General features: G+C 45.8%; 1 protein-coding gene across 6 annotated transcripts in view; it reads right to left on the bottom strand.

Moving 5' to 3' along the window:
• Positions 1-9,755, bottom strand: part of YLPM1 (YLP motif containing 1) — a 40,562-nt gene extending 30,807 nt beyond the window's left edge. For 4 of the 6 annotated variants that reach the window (XR_011141590.1, XM_068946574.1, XM_068946576.1 and 1 more), the window contains exons 1-4: positions 8,634-9,754; positions 3,211-3,453; positions 2,090-2,284; positions 472-1,214 (exon numbers count right to left, since the gene is read on the bottom strand). Coding sequence is in view for 4 of the 6 variants with exons in the window: in XM_068946574.1 (XP_068802675.1) it covers positions 472-1,214; positions 2,090-2,284; positions 3,211-3,453; positions 8,634-9,698 (2,246 nt within the window). In the remaining 2 variants the exon portion in view is untranslated. Of the gene's footprint in view, positions 1-471; positions 1,215-2,089; positions 2,285-3,210; positions 3,454-8,633 lie in introns of all 6 variants that reach the window. The other 2 variants (XR_011141589.1, XM_068946575.1) reach the window with 1 other exon arrangement.
• Between the last annotated feature and the right edge of the window lie 2,972 nt (positions 9,756-12,727).

Below are 12,727 nucleotides of genomic sequence, written 5' to 3'. Positions count from 1 at the left end.
CTTTAACATTTTTTGCTTTAGAGATTCCTAAACTACTCTCCAAGTACCACAGACAAAACACTGGGAGTTTAAATTTAGATAGCTTCTCATACAGGATCATTCTTTCAAAGTGCGAGTTATTATCTTTAAGCTAAAGACAATAAAGACCTATCAAATATATTTATAGCACCTTTCTTCTTGCCACAAAAAGGATATTATGTCTTTGGGAATGAAAAGGGAGCAGTGTGCCTAACCATTTTACTAGAAAAAACGTGATCTATCCTAGGTAATCCTCACATGGAAGACATCTATCTTTCCTTTAATGAGATAAATATGACCATGGCATACACACCTTTAAAACAAAACCACCATGAAACAAATGCACTTCACACAGCACCAGGAAGATTTGAGAATGAGACAGATGTCTAACTGCTTAATGAAAGGCTTCTAGCCTGAAATGTGTATAAATCAACAAAACAAAAATGCCCTTACCTAGGACCTCTGGGGCCTTCAAAACGTGCTCCTCTGGGAGGATCTGGAAGCAGTCCACCTGATCTCACTGGTTTATCCTGCATGGTAGGTGCATGTGTTGAAGACACTGCAGAAGGGGCTTTCAGTTCCCCAGATCCTTGCTCAGATGAAATAGAGACAGTTTGTTTACTAAGGTGAACTTGAGACTTTCCATGGTCTGAAGAGCCAAAAGATGGACTTACTTGAGAATGATAAGATGAAAATACAGGTGAACTAGAAATTTTTGATGCATAGGTACCAGGGGTGGGAAGCAGAGCCGGCCTTGGTGTCTCAGTAGATTGACTGCCTTGAGAACTGGATCCTGAAGGGACAGAGGAGTTCGACAACTGATGCCCAGAAGAGAGAGGTGGGGGGACCAGCGGAGGTGTAGTTGAAGGTAAAGTTGGAGGCATAATAGGAATGCCACCTTGAGCAGTTTGAGAATATGGAACAAACGGAGGTGGTAGTGAAACATTTGCAGGGTACTGAGTCTTCAAGTTTTGGAGCGAGTTCACTTTCTCCTGCAGATGGGATTGAGTCACCTTCATCTGTTCATCCCATGCTTTCCATTGTTTTTCATACTCCTGAAGCTGGTCTTTATGAGGATAGGTTTGAAGCTGATGCTGCCATTGTTGGTTCATTGATCGTTCCCAATCTTTGTGAAGCTGCTGGAACTGTTTCTGCTGTGCCTCATAATGTCGCAGCTGCATATCCACTGACATTGTCTGCAACAAAAAGGTGAGAATTTGTTCAGTGGAGCCTCTTTCAAGCAGGGAATGTCCTTCATTATGTGTATTAATACAGGTATTAATATCCCACAGGCTTGACCTCATCTGAGATTTTTAGGGGTTATTCTAGCAGACTTTTTTTTAAAACAAGGGAACAGCCCAAGCTACAAAGAAATACTTACCATACAGATTCCCCCAAACCAGAAAAAGCTGACTCAACTATCTAATACCAACTTATGGAACCAATGCAGCAATGAACTTCTAATTAAACACTTAAATATATAACTATTAGCAATCTTTATCTAAGCTTGTTCTTAAGACTTTTTTAATTTTTACTGATCATTTATATCAAAAATAACGTGCGAGTGATTTCCTTAATTATTTTAACTGAAGATTTTTGGTGTCTATGTTTACTTCATCACCATTACATATAATTATTTTTGTACTACATGATGTTGTGAAAAAGGGCACTTTACCCACTAACTCCATGCAGTCATCTGATTACCTGATCTTTTTTCTGAACTATTTGTCCAGCAGTAAAATGTTCAAAGCTGAGCAAATCCAGTATTGCATGCATATTGGGACACTCAGCTTGTCCCTATATCACCCAGGCATATCTGAAAATCTCATGCCAAGCACAAAGTCTTATATTTCTTGTCCTACTGAAGCTTCACCTGGTAGCTCTCAACTTTTTTTTTTGGTTCTGAAGTTGAGTAAGAGTAGGAAAAGGGAATACAGACTGCCCATGCATAAAAAGTAGCTAGACAAATGAGCCAACCCTGACAAATTATACAACTACTTATTTTTTCAGCAGATCATGAGTATTAGCTTATCCAGGAAGCACATTAAATACTGTCCCCTCAGTGGTTCACCTGTAAGTGTGGAGGCTGTTGCATGATCTGTTGATACTGTTGTACTATCTGCTGCAGCTGGGCATGCTTCTGCATTATTCTCTGATACTGAAATCCAACTCGGTGATGGGGATGCTGCTGCCATTGAGCTGCTGCTGCTTGCAACTGCTGCAATCTCAAATCTTCCTCAGGGTCATCAGGAGGTTCAATATTGAGCTAGAAAAAAGGCAAATACTATAGAAAGGAAAAGCCCCTTCTGTCAGAAGAGAAAACACTTGGTCAGTACCCAGTTTGCAGGAACTTTCTGAGCGTTCATTACTCTGTCACTCTGTATTTCAGTGTTCTGGCCACCCAAAACCACTGGAAGGTTGATTTTTGTTTTATTTATTCTTAACATGAACAGGCTGATTTAAAGGTTAGGCTGGTGGGAATTAGGGCTTCCACGCACACAGAAGCTACCTACACGTAAGAGATTACTACAGATCATCTGTTCCGTCATTGCCCACAGCAAACGTACCGAGAAAGCTGTGCTTTTTCAGGACAAGGTAAAGTAGTTCCAAGTGCATCATTTTCGCCACATGGTAGGAAGCTGCACACTGTTAGTTAAAGCGGAGCACATGCTGCAGGGTAAACTATTACCATAGAGTTATCCGTTCCAACATCAGAGTCTATGAGCTCCATCCACTATGTTGAAACTGTCATTAAGCACACTGACAAAAAATATTCTGTGCAAAGTTCTTGACTTTCAGACCAAATTATAACACACAGAAAGAAGGGGAGACAGAACTAAGAAACTGCCAGGGAAGAAGGAAAATGAGTGTCTTAAATACAGCATTCCTTGACTACTGAGTGCTTGATTTTCGCATTTTATAATCCACAATGCATTTCTCGTAGTCAAAGATGACAACGCGGGGGAAAGCGTGAACGAAGCTCAGTGCCTGTGTGGATGATTATATAGATCTACATGCGAGCGGTACATTTTTTTAAATTAGTACAGACTTAAAAATTTTTTTTAAGATTGTTTTATCGTATTTAGTTGTTATTAAAGTGCATACATGAGAATCTGATGGAATCATTTGCCTCCTTTTTGTGTTTTCTCAGCTAGCATAACATATGGAACAGCATCTCTTTACAAAGCCTACCTGAGTTTCAGTGGATGTAAGAGAAGACTCGTCATCTTTGGAAGCTGGAGGCAGGGACTCATTAAGTGGAGGAGGTTCAGACTGCTGAGCTAAAGCGCTCATTTTCCCTTCTTCAGACTTTCTCTGCTCAGATGTATCCTTCACCACCCCCGGACCTTTCATTTGCTGCTGTCCCTGAGCATGGGCTTTTGCCCTCTGCTGCAGGCTAAGCAGGTGCTGCTGATACCAGTATTGCTGCTGCTCCTACAATAAACAGAAATGTTCTCAGACAGACAGCTTTCACAGGAAAAGACACGAAAATCAATTGAAGATAGTCACTAGAACCATGCAGAAGAAACACTCCAGAGAAGGGTTTAAATCTGTTTTGAGGGAGAATTCACTTCATCATCATCAGTATTGCAGTGAATGCCAAAAGATCTAACCAAAATTCAGACGCTACTATGTGAGACACAGTATACACTGGAGAATTTTTTTCCTCTCACAAAGAGCTTGCAACTAATGAAAACAACAACAAAAAGCAGAAAGATGGCTAATAATAAGCCTAACGACTACAGGCATGTGATAGGTACCACAACTACTAATTCTTGTGCTTTTTATTCCTGAACACACCTATATTTATTATGACACTAAATTAGGTGAAATGAAGGGGAAAACGGACGGAAGTAAGTACAAACGAGGGAGCAGTAAAAGGAAGAAATGTGCAAAAACCAGAAAGAGTATGAAAAGAGAATAACACTCATCAAGTAGAGTGAAAATGACAACAGAGAAACTGTGATGGAAAGATTTGGAAAAAAAAAGGTGTGAAAAAAAAAAATCAACAAGCAGAAAACAATGAGAGCTATTTATAATCTGAATTCTGATCAACTCCATTTAAGAGCTGAAAAGGTAAACAGATACAGCTGTGCTCAAAGAATTATCCATTTGAGAAACTGGTCTAATTTTCAGTTTGAAATACTTCAATAAGAGTACTCCAGGCAGATGACAGTAACTTCAAACCATTCTACGTGTGAGCTGCCACCAACAGAAAGAATAAAAGATTAAAGAAGGAAGAGTATCTCAACACTTGTGGAACGGTGCATTGTAAGAGATCTGAGTAGGAACCTATGGTTCACTACAGGCATCAAATGAGACTAACAGGAGAGATTCAAAACAAGCAGGACATGGCTCTTCGGCAACAGAGTCTTCTGCTGTGGAACTCCCTACAACAGAATGCTGCAAGTGCTGAAATTTTGTGCGTTCAAGATGCAGCTGTATAGGCTCACAGAAGAAAAACACACTGACAGATATTAAAAATAAAGATACCAGTTGTGACTATGGCAGTTCCTGAGACAGAAACTGTTAGAGGATATTGGGAAAGTATCACTATACACTTGATTATTAAACTCTTCTCTAGGCATCTGCTTTTACTCACTGACAGAGACAAGATGATTAAATGCTGTACGTTTGGTCTGACCCAGTTTAACCCTTCTTACATTCTCGTGCCAACCCCACTGACTTTGAGATTCTGTGACTGCTCCACATCTTTCATATCCTCTCTGTTTGTTTCCATACAGTCATGCACCGTTAAGAAAAGACCTATAAAAAGTCCATGCAAAAACCAGAAAAGAGTCCAAGAGAAGAGGATATTTGAAAACGCAAGTGCAATAATTACACTGTTAGATGTTGTCTGATGAGATTCCTCAAAACTTCAGTTTCAGCCCATTTGATTTATCTTAAAACAGGTTTAAAAGTATATGAAGTTTAAGTTTCCTCCAAAAGCTTACCTCATACTCAGAATGGGAGGAATAGTTTCTAGTGGAAACAGTCTAGCAGACATAATTTAACGTGCACCTGTATTTTTTTAAAAATACTTCTGCAAAACTGTAGCTTAGAGATGAAGTCAATGAAAGGAAAGGCTATACTCCTTAACTTAATGTTGATCCCTCAGTAACTTCTGCCAAGAGTCTTTGTGACACGAATATGACTTAGAAAAGCTCTCACGGCTTTGGGTAGCAGATGCACATTCACACTTCAGCACAGAGCCTCTCAGAAACCTCCAACAACATGCTCTAATAAATATTACTACCATGTCCAACACTAAGGAGGAGCTTACATCCCTGGCTCTACAAAAGCGGATTCAATGATCCCTTTCAAAAGGCATTAATTAACATGACAGTGCTGGATGTTAGCTTCTAGATGAATGACTGAGAAGCACCTGCTTTACTGCCATTAAATTCCCATCATCCACAGATCCCTTTTGTTTCCTCCTCATTCTAACAAATGGATAAAGGGCTAAAAATCATGTGACCAGTGGCTCACACAAAAACCTTTACATTGATAATATCCTGTCGCGTATTTTTCAAGGCAGATGAAGTCAGTAATACATATACGGCAATTTTAACTGCAAAGTGTGAGAAATGTAATAAAAGTAGATTTCTACAGCTTAGTCTGAACAAAACAGAAGCGTTAGTGTAGGAGGCAGACTCCTGATGGTGAAAAGTTCAGTTATCTGAGGCCTTCTGGTCTCCTCAAGATGATTGTCACTCTGAATCCAAAGGATCACAGTCCTTAAACCTAAGGAACCATTAACATATGCCTTCTTCCCTCATCGGTTGACCAAGAGACTATGCCTGCCATATTATATAGAAAACACTGAACCCAGCCCTATCAGCTCCTGACCACAGTATATACCACCAAAAACACAACTCTGAAACACACAAATCAGATCCATTGGAGAATTTCAGTATAGAGGGTTCTGTGCACATTACAGTGGCTAAAAGCTCATGCAAGATGAGACAAAGACTCAAATTACAATAACATGTAATTGCCTCTACTGCCTCTCCATTCAGTTCTGTAAGCCTTTATATGTTCCAGTTCTCAGTACTGGCCGCTCGGCCAGCACAGAACACTGCTGGCTTAGGTGGCCTAAGGTCACCTAAATTCATTTTGACCTAGTTTTTTGGCACCAACGCTGGTGACCTTTAGGCCATAAAACAAGGCCTATTTTGGGGGATGACAAGTCCTTCCGCAGTGAAGACTGTAAAAGAATCGTTTAGCACCCTTTACAAAATAGAGAAAGGATTTTTAAAAGTGCAGCAGTCTACTGAAATGTGACATGGTGAAGTTAAGGTAGCTTTAACAGAAATATATAAATACATATTCATGAGCATGCATCCACCCACACATATTTGTTTACTACTCTAAACAAATAGCAGCCTACAGTACCCAAATATCAAATGCAGAACATCACGAGCATTTTAACAGCACTTATCAAAAAATGTATCTAATGATAGAAAAACAAGAATTTTACTCTAACTGCATACCCATATGAGAAACTACACTCAACTCTCAATACTGCCATGGCAGAGCGTGATATGTTATTTTAGACATGAAAGGAAAATAATGGAATATTAATGGCAAATTGCATAATATTTTCTATGTTAGGAGAAAAAATGAACTATTTGGCTGCAGCCTCTGTTACTGTGGGATCAGAACACGGAGAACTGCTCTCTACTATCATTTAAAAAAAGACTGAATGACTTAAAAATGACAGAAGTTACAGTATTTCCCTGCTTAGCTTTTAAAAACATTGGTAAGAATGCATCACTAAGCTTTGGTTTTGCTCTTCCTGTTGTGTTAAGGATCAGCTGCTCAAAGCCATGTTTCATATTACAGCCAAAGACGGACAAAATCCTATCAATCTTTCACAAGAAATAGATCGCCAAAGTACCACAGGCCTTTTGAACTAACACTAAATCGGCATGAGAGTCAACAAACAACTTAAGTTGTATGCATAGACATTCATAAACCAGAAAATGTAAACTTAGGAGATGCTTTTCAGCTACTATTCTGTTTCCTCTGTGCGCGCAGGACAATATTGCATTAATTGCGATTATTCTGGGGAGAAGAGAATGGCTGAGGAACAAATATATACTATGAAAAAAGTTCTAAACATTCATGAAATTTCAGGCTAGTTCATGATGAATATCTGTAAAGGAGTAGAATCACAGTTTACTGTTTATTCTTGAGTTTAACAATTTAAGAATTCAGCAAGCAGCCTCAACACTGAATTAACATCACTTTCTACTTCAGATTTCTCAAGCTTTTAGTTTTGTCATCAAAAAAACCGAATGAGTTCCATTGCGCTCGCTGTAAAAGATCAAATGGTACCCTCAAAAACAGCTCAAAGGTGTAAACTCAAAAAAAAGATAATATTTGCATATGTATTTGCACAATAGTATGGATATAATTTAAAAGGTGTTCCAGAGACTAAGCACTTTAAAATGTCTGTGATTTCAAAATGATGCTATGGGGTTTTTACAAACTTAGATTCAAATCGGAATCCTAGGATCAAGATGCCAAAAATATGTGTATTTTAAACTTACAAAGTCTGTTAACTTTTCAAAACATGCACTTCACCTTTGTTCTTGCAACCGGATCTCTACAAGCCAACTTCAAAATCATGCAAAAGCCTCAAGGCATCCAAATCAGCTGTGTGTACAGCTTAGGACCTCAACATGCATGCTTCTGTGCAGGCTTTATCTAAAGCAACTGGATTATCCCTAACTTAATGAATATGAACGGTAACATCAAGTTCAGCAGAACTACTCACATTTAGGAAGTTAAGCATGTGAATATTTGCAGACCTTTTGGCCCTAGTGTACCCACAAAAGTACACAGCATTAACAATAAAAAACGTAGTTTTCACCTCAAAAGCATTTCAGACTATTTCCCTCAAAGCCCCTTAAAAGTTTACACAAGAAGATAACACTCAAACACAGGTAGCTCAAAACGTACTCCCAAAAAGTTTAAGTAAAAAGCAGCCAGACACTACAGTAGAAACACTTCTGCAGTTTTATCTGTGTCTGGTAAAATCGGCGTTTGCAATACTATACCAGTCACTAGGTCGATAATCAACTGAAATACGATCACAAGAGAAAAAGTAAGTGAAGGAGTCACTGTAAACAAGAGGCGCTGATGCTGCAGCATGCAATAGGTGAATGAACTGCTGCATCTTTAAAAAAGATGCAAAAGATGCAACTGTTGCATCCTTAGAAAGATGCAGCAAGACTTCAGTGCAGTCCACCTACGTGCAAGGCTTGGGGAAAACAATTCTCCAGCGACTATCAAAGTCAGCAAGAAAATGAAACGCAACCAGGACTTAGACTGGTTCTCCGCCTAAGTCACTCGCGCCTGAGACCTGACCATCCGTTACACCCCTCAAGACACCACAGGCCGAAAAGGCATTTAGGGAGCCTGGCCTGACCCGTGCCGTTCCCGGACTTCTGAGCGCTCCGGCCGAACCATGCAACTATCAGGCGAACGGGACGCGCGCGTTCCGGCCTCGCTCGCAGCCCGCGGCCGCCGCCCCGCGCTGCGCCGCCCCCGGCCCCGGCCCCGGCCCCGGCCCCGGGCGGACACCGCCGCCGCCGCCCGCCTCTCACCTGCGCGGTCATGGTGGCAGGGTCCGGCTGCGGGGCGCCGTGCGGCTCGGCGCCGGCCCCCGCCTCCTTGGCGGCGCTCGGCGCCGTCTCCTGCGGGCCGGCAGCCGGCAGGGGCAGGGAGCCCTGCGGCGCAGCGAAGTGGGGCTGAGGCGGCTTCGGCTGCGGCAGGGCGGGCGGCGGCTGGGAGGGCGAGCCCTGCGAGGGCAGCAGGTAGGGCTGCGGGGCCGCGGCGTAGGCGGCGGCCGGCGGCAGGTAGGGCTGGGCGGCGGTGGCCGGCGGCGGCTCCAGGTAGGAGGGGGGCGGCTCGGAGAAGTTGGGGGGCGGCTGGGAGGCCTGCGCCCGCGGCACGTAGGGCTGCTGCAGCGGCGGCGGCGACTGGGCCGGCGGCGGCTGGGAGGGCGGCAGGTAGGAGGGCTCGGCCTGCGGCGGCGGCAGGTAGGCCTGCGCGGGGGGCAGGTAGGCCGGGGCGGCGGGCTGCGGCGACTGCGGCGGCGACGACAGCTCCATGTCCATGGGCACCGGCGACGAGGGCACGGGCTCGCCCCACTCGCCGTGGCCCGGCGGCGCCTCCTGGCCGTCGCGCTCCCGGGCGGCGGGCGGCTTGCGGGCCGGCGGCGGCGGCTCGCGGTGGGCGAACTGCTTCTGGTAGCTGCGCACCGGCGGCGGCACGGGCGGCGGCGGCTGCTGCTGCTGCCACTCGGCGAAGGAGCCGGGCAGCGGCGGCGGCGGCAGCCCCGGTGGCGGCGGCCCCGGCGGCGGCGGCGGCCCCAGCAGCACGGACTGCAGCTGCTTCTGGTGCATCTGCTGGAGCTGCTGGAGCTGCGCCAGGTGCTGCTCCTGCAGGCTGAGGAAGCCCGAGGTGCCGGCCGGCGGCGGCCCGGTGGCGGCGGCGGTCCCGGCGGCGGGGGGCGCGGGGCCCGGCGGCGGGTAGCTGGGCAGCGGCATCGGCGGGACGGCGGGAGGCGGCACGCTGGGAGGCGGGATGGGCAGCGGCGGAGGCGGGATGGAGGTGGGCGGCGGCGGGTAGTGCCCCGCCGCCCCGTACAAGCCCCAGGCCGGGTACATGGCGGGGGCAGCGGCCGGCCGGAGCGGAGCGGTGCGCGGCGCTTCCACAGGCCGCGGCGGCGGCGGCGCGTGCGGGCCACGGCGCCTGCGCGGGGAGGCGTGCCCGCCCTCCAGGGCAGTAGAGGCGTGCGCGCGGTGCTAGAGCGCCAGCCGGCGCTGCTCGGGAGACTCGGAGCCTGCGCGGCGCCCCCTAACGGGCAGCCGCCGCTACTGCGGGCGGGCGCGAGCACGGCAGTAGGGCACATAGAGGGGGGAGGAGGCGAGTCTAGAGCGCCGCTTAAGCACTTCCCCCCTCACCCCAATCGGCTTAGACAAAAGAGAGGAAGACAACAACCACAAACAGAGAGGCGCTAGAGCGTCGCTCCAAGGGAGGCTTTGGGGCTCCATTTTGTTCGAGCCGGGTAGGAGCAGGCGGGCGCCCGTTGGGTCCTACCGCCAGCCCGGCTCGCGCCGGTGCTCGGGGCTGGCGCGGCCCCGCTGCGGCCGCCGAGGGGCGACCGGCGCTGGGGGCCGCCGCCGCCGCCGCTTGGCCCCGCGGCCCGGGGACTCGGTCAGCCCGGCGAGGGCCATGTTTCCGTGCCCGCCCCGCTCCGTCGGCGGCTGCCGCCCGCCGCCCTGGCTCCACCCCGTTACGGGGAAAACCGTGATTATGAACCGCCCTGCGATGCCAGTGCTAATTGCTTTAGCGGATGGAGGGGGGCGATGGCGACTGCTAAAAACCGAGCTGGGTGAGGCCCTCGGAAAGCGACTCAAACCCTCAGAAGGGTCCTTCAGCCTTGTAAATGATGGTCCTGGGCCACCCGCGGGGGGATTGGTGCGGCTATAGATAATCCAGCACCTAAAACGACACAAGTATTTTCACTTCATTTTCAGTGAAGAGCAAGGTGATAAATCTGGGTGGCAAAAATGGAGCGAGTGATGGTGAAAAGGATGTGTAAAATTGCCTCATCCCTTACAGAAGCAATTAGACTGAGGAGCAGGAGAGATTTTTCCTGTGTTTCTCCCTCCCCACGCTTAAGTATGAGTCAAACACATCGGTATGCTCTGTAGCCAGTTAGCAAAGAGTTGTGTGAAGTGCTGAACTTGTGTTGTAGAGAAAATTTTGCCAGGGCTTATTAAATTTGAATTCTGTCAGCTGGACAGTGAAGCTTAGTGGCTGTTGTTTTGGTCAGAATTGCAGCTGCATTGCGCTGTCTTGCCGCTTGCCATCCTTCCCAAAATGAAGAGAATTTGTGCAACGGTTCTGATGTTCAATCTCCAGTTCACTGCTGGAAAATCAAGGATCTGTGGCCAGTGGGAAGAGACAGGTGTTGGAGGCAAAGGCAACGATAGATGGCCAGGTACAGAAAAAAGCTCTGTCCTCTCCGGCAGAAAAGCTAGACTTTGTATTCATTTCTTGTTAAATCCCAGGGAATCCAAAGCGGTGACACGCGATACAAACATGAACCCATAAGAAAAGCTTCAAGAAGAGCCGACACGCAATTTATAAAACACAAGTCTTTAGGAAAACCACCTTCATTAATTCAATACACCCAGAACTATTTTTTAAATTATTTAGTATCCTTTTCTGTCTAGAGCGCTTCCCAGTAAGATTTCTCTTACAGTGAATATGAATTCCAGATAGCGTTTGCACTTCCAGATCCCTCCCAAAATCCTACCCTTGACATTTACGTCCCCAAGCCCTTTGGGCCAGTTTGCTCACTGGTTAAGCTTTTGAAAGTCCTTTTTCCAAAAGAGGACCGTTACAAACATCCTTTGATTTATGCTGATTGACTGACTCAGAATGAGTTTTTTTGTGATCATTTCATTCAAGATTATTTCCTAAAGTCAGGTCTCTCGCAATATTCTTGCTCTTTGCTGTGGTTGATCAGTACAGTGAAGAAATCTGTTACTTCTCTTATGAAGAAATATTTGTACTCAATCATTTTGCAAGTGTTGTCCAAACTCTCTCTAGGAGACCAAAATTAGGTTTAGGTTCCAGTAACTTGACAGAGGTTAACATCAATACCCAAATCTGTTGATGGAGATAGGGGTGTTGACTCCTCCCGGACCAAGATACATTTATTCCTTTACTCAACATTACCTTGCCCCGAAGCCATCCTGTTTTATCCACGTTATGCCTTCTTGTTCTTTTACAGTCTATGACATCATTAATGTATGTCAACCTGCTATTTTTAGTTCATTTTTTAAAATAGCTCATACTCTTGGACGCTTCCTGCTTCTAATTGCTGTTCCGCTACAATTCAGCTATCCCTGGATTATCTAGTGTCATAGCTGGGATTAGCACTTCATTTCTTCATTGAATTTCTTCATTTGCTGATAACATTTAATACACTATAATTATGGTGCAGCAATTTTGTATTTCTGGGTCCCTTCCCCCCCCCAAGGAATAGAAATGCTTTTGTCCCTTCCACTGCCTAACTTACTTTGAGTATCGGGCTTGCTTTGGCTATTTTTGTCCGCAGGTTTAAACCAACTGCCAGACTTGGGTCAGGAAGGAATTTCTCTTCTGATTGGGACTAACAGAGCTCTGCAGTTGTAGGAACATCCGGACATTCTCATTTACCAAACTCCTTGCCATTATTCAGATCATGATCTTTCCTCCTTGAAATATTGTAATCTGAGGTTGGAATGCTGTGGTGTGCACAGAGTAAATACTTTCCTCTGAACCAAGCGTTTGGTACATGGGTTCCCTAAGACTGCAGGGCACGGCCCTGACGACCCGGGTGGTCCTTCCCGGTTCTTTTTGTTAATACCCACACTTCTCAGTGTTGTCTGGCTGATTTTACTCATTTTAGGAGTAAACTTTTCATTAAATACATGGCCTTCCTGGTGGTTTCAATCACTGTTAACACTTTCTCCCTGCTGCTTATCCTCCAACCAGGTTATATTTCTTATCAATTGCCTTATGCCTATTCTAGCCTCCTCCTTCTGTTACTAAAACAAGCAGGACAGACTTGGGTACGTCCTTTACGCCTTAAATTAAAGCTTCTTGTAAATAAGCATATTTGCCTTGATTCCTATATGCA

The sequence above is a fragment of the Struthio camelus genome, chromosome 5 (genome assembly GCF_040807025.1).
Source record: "Struthio camelus isolate bStrCam1 chromosome 5, bStrCam1.hap1, whole genome shotgun sequence".
NCBI lineage: Eukaryota > Metazoa > Chordata > Aves > Struthioniformes > Struthionidae > Struthio > Struthio camelus.
Note: the sequence above shows the minus strand (reverse complement) of the source record. Positions and strands in the feature narration are given on the sequence as shown.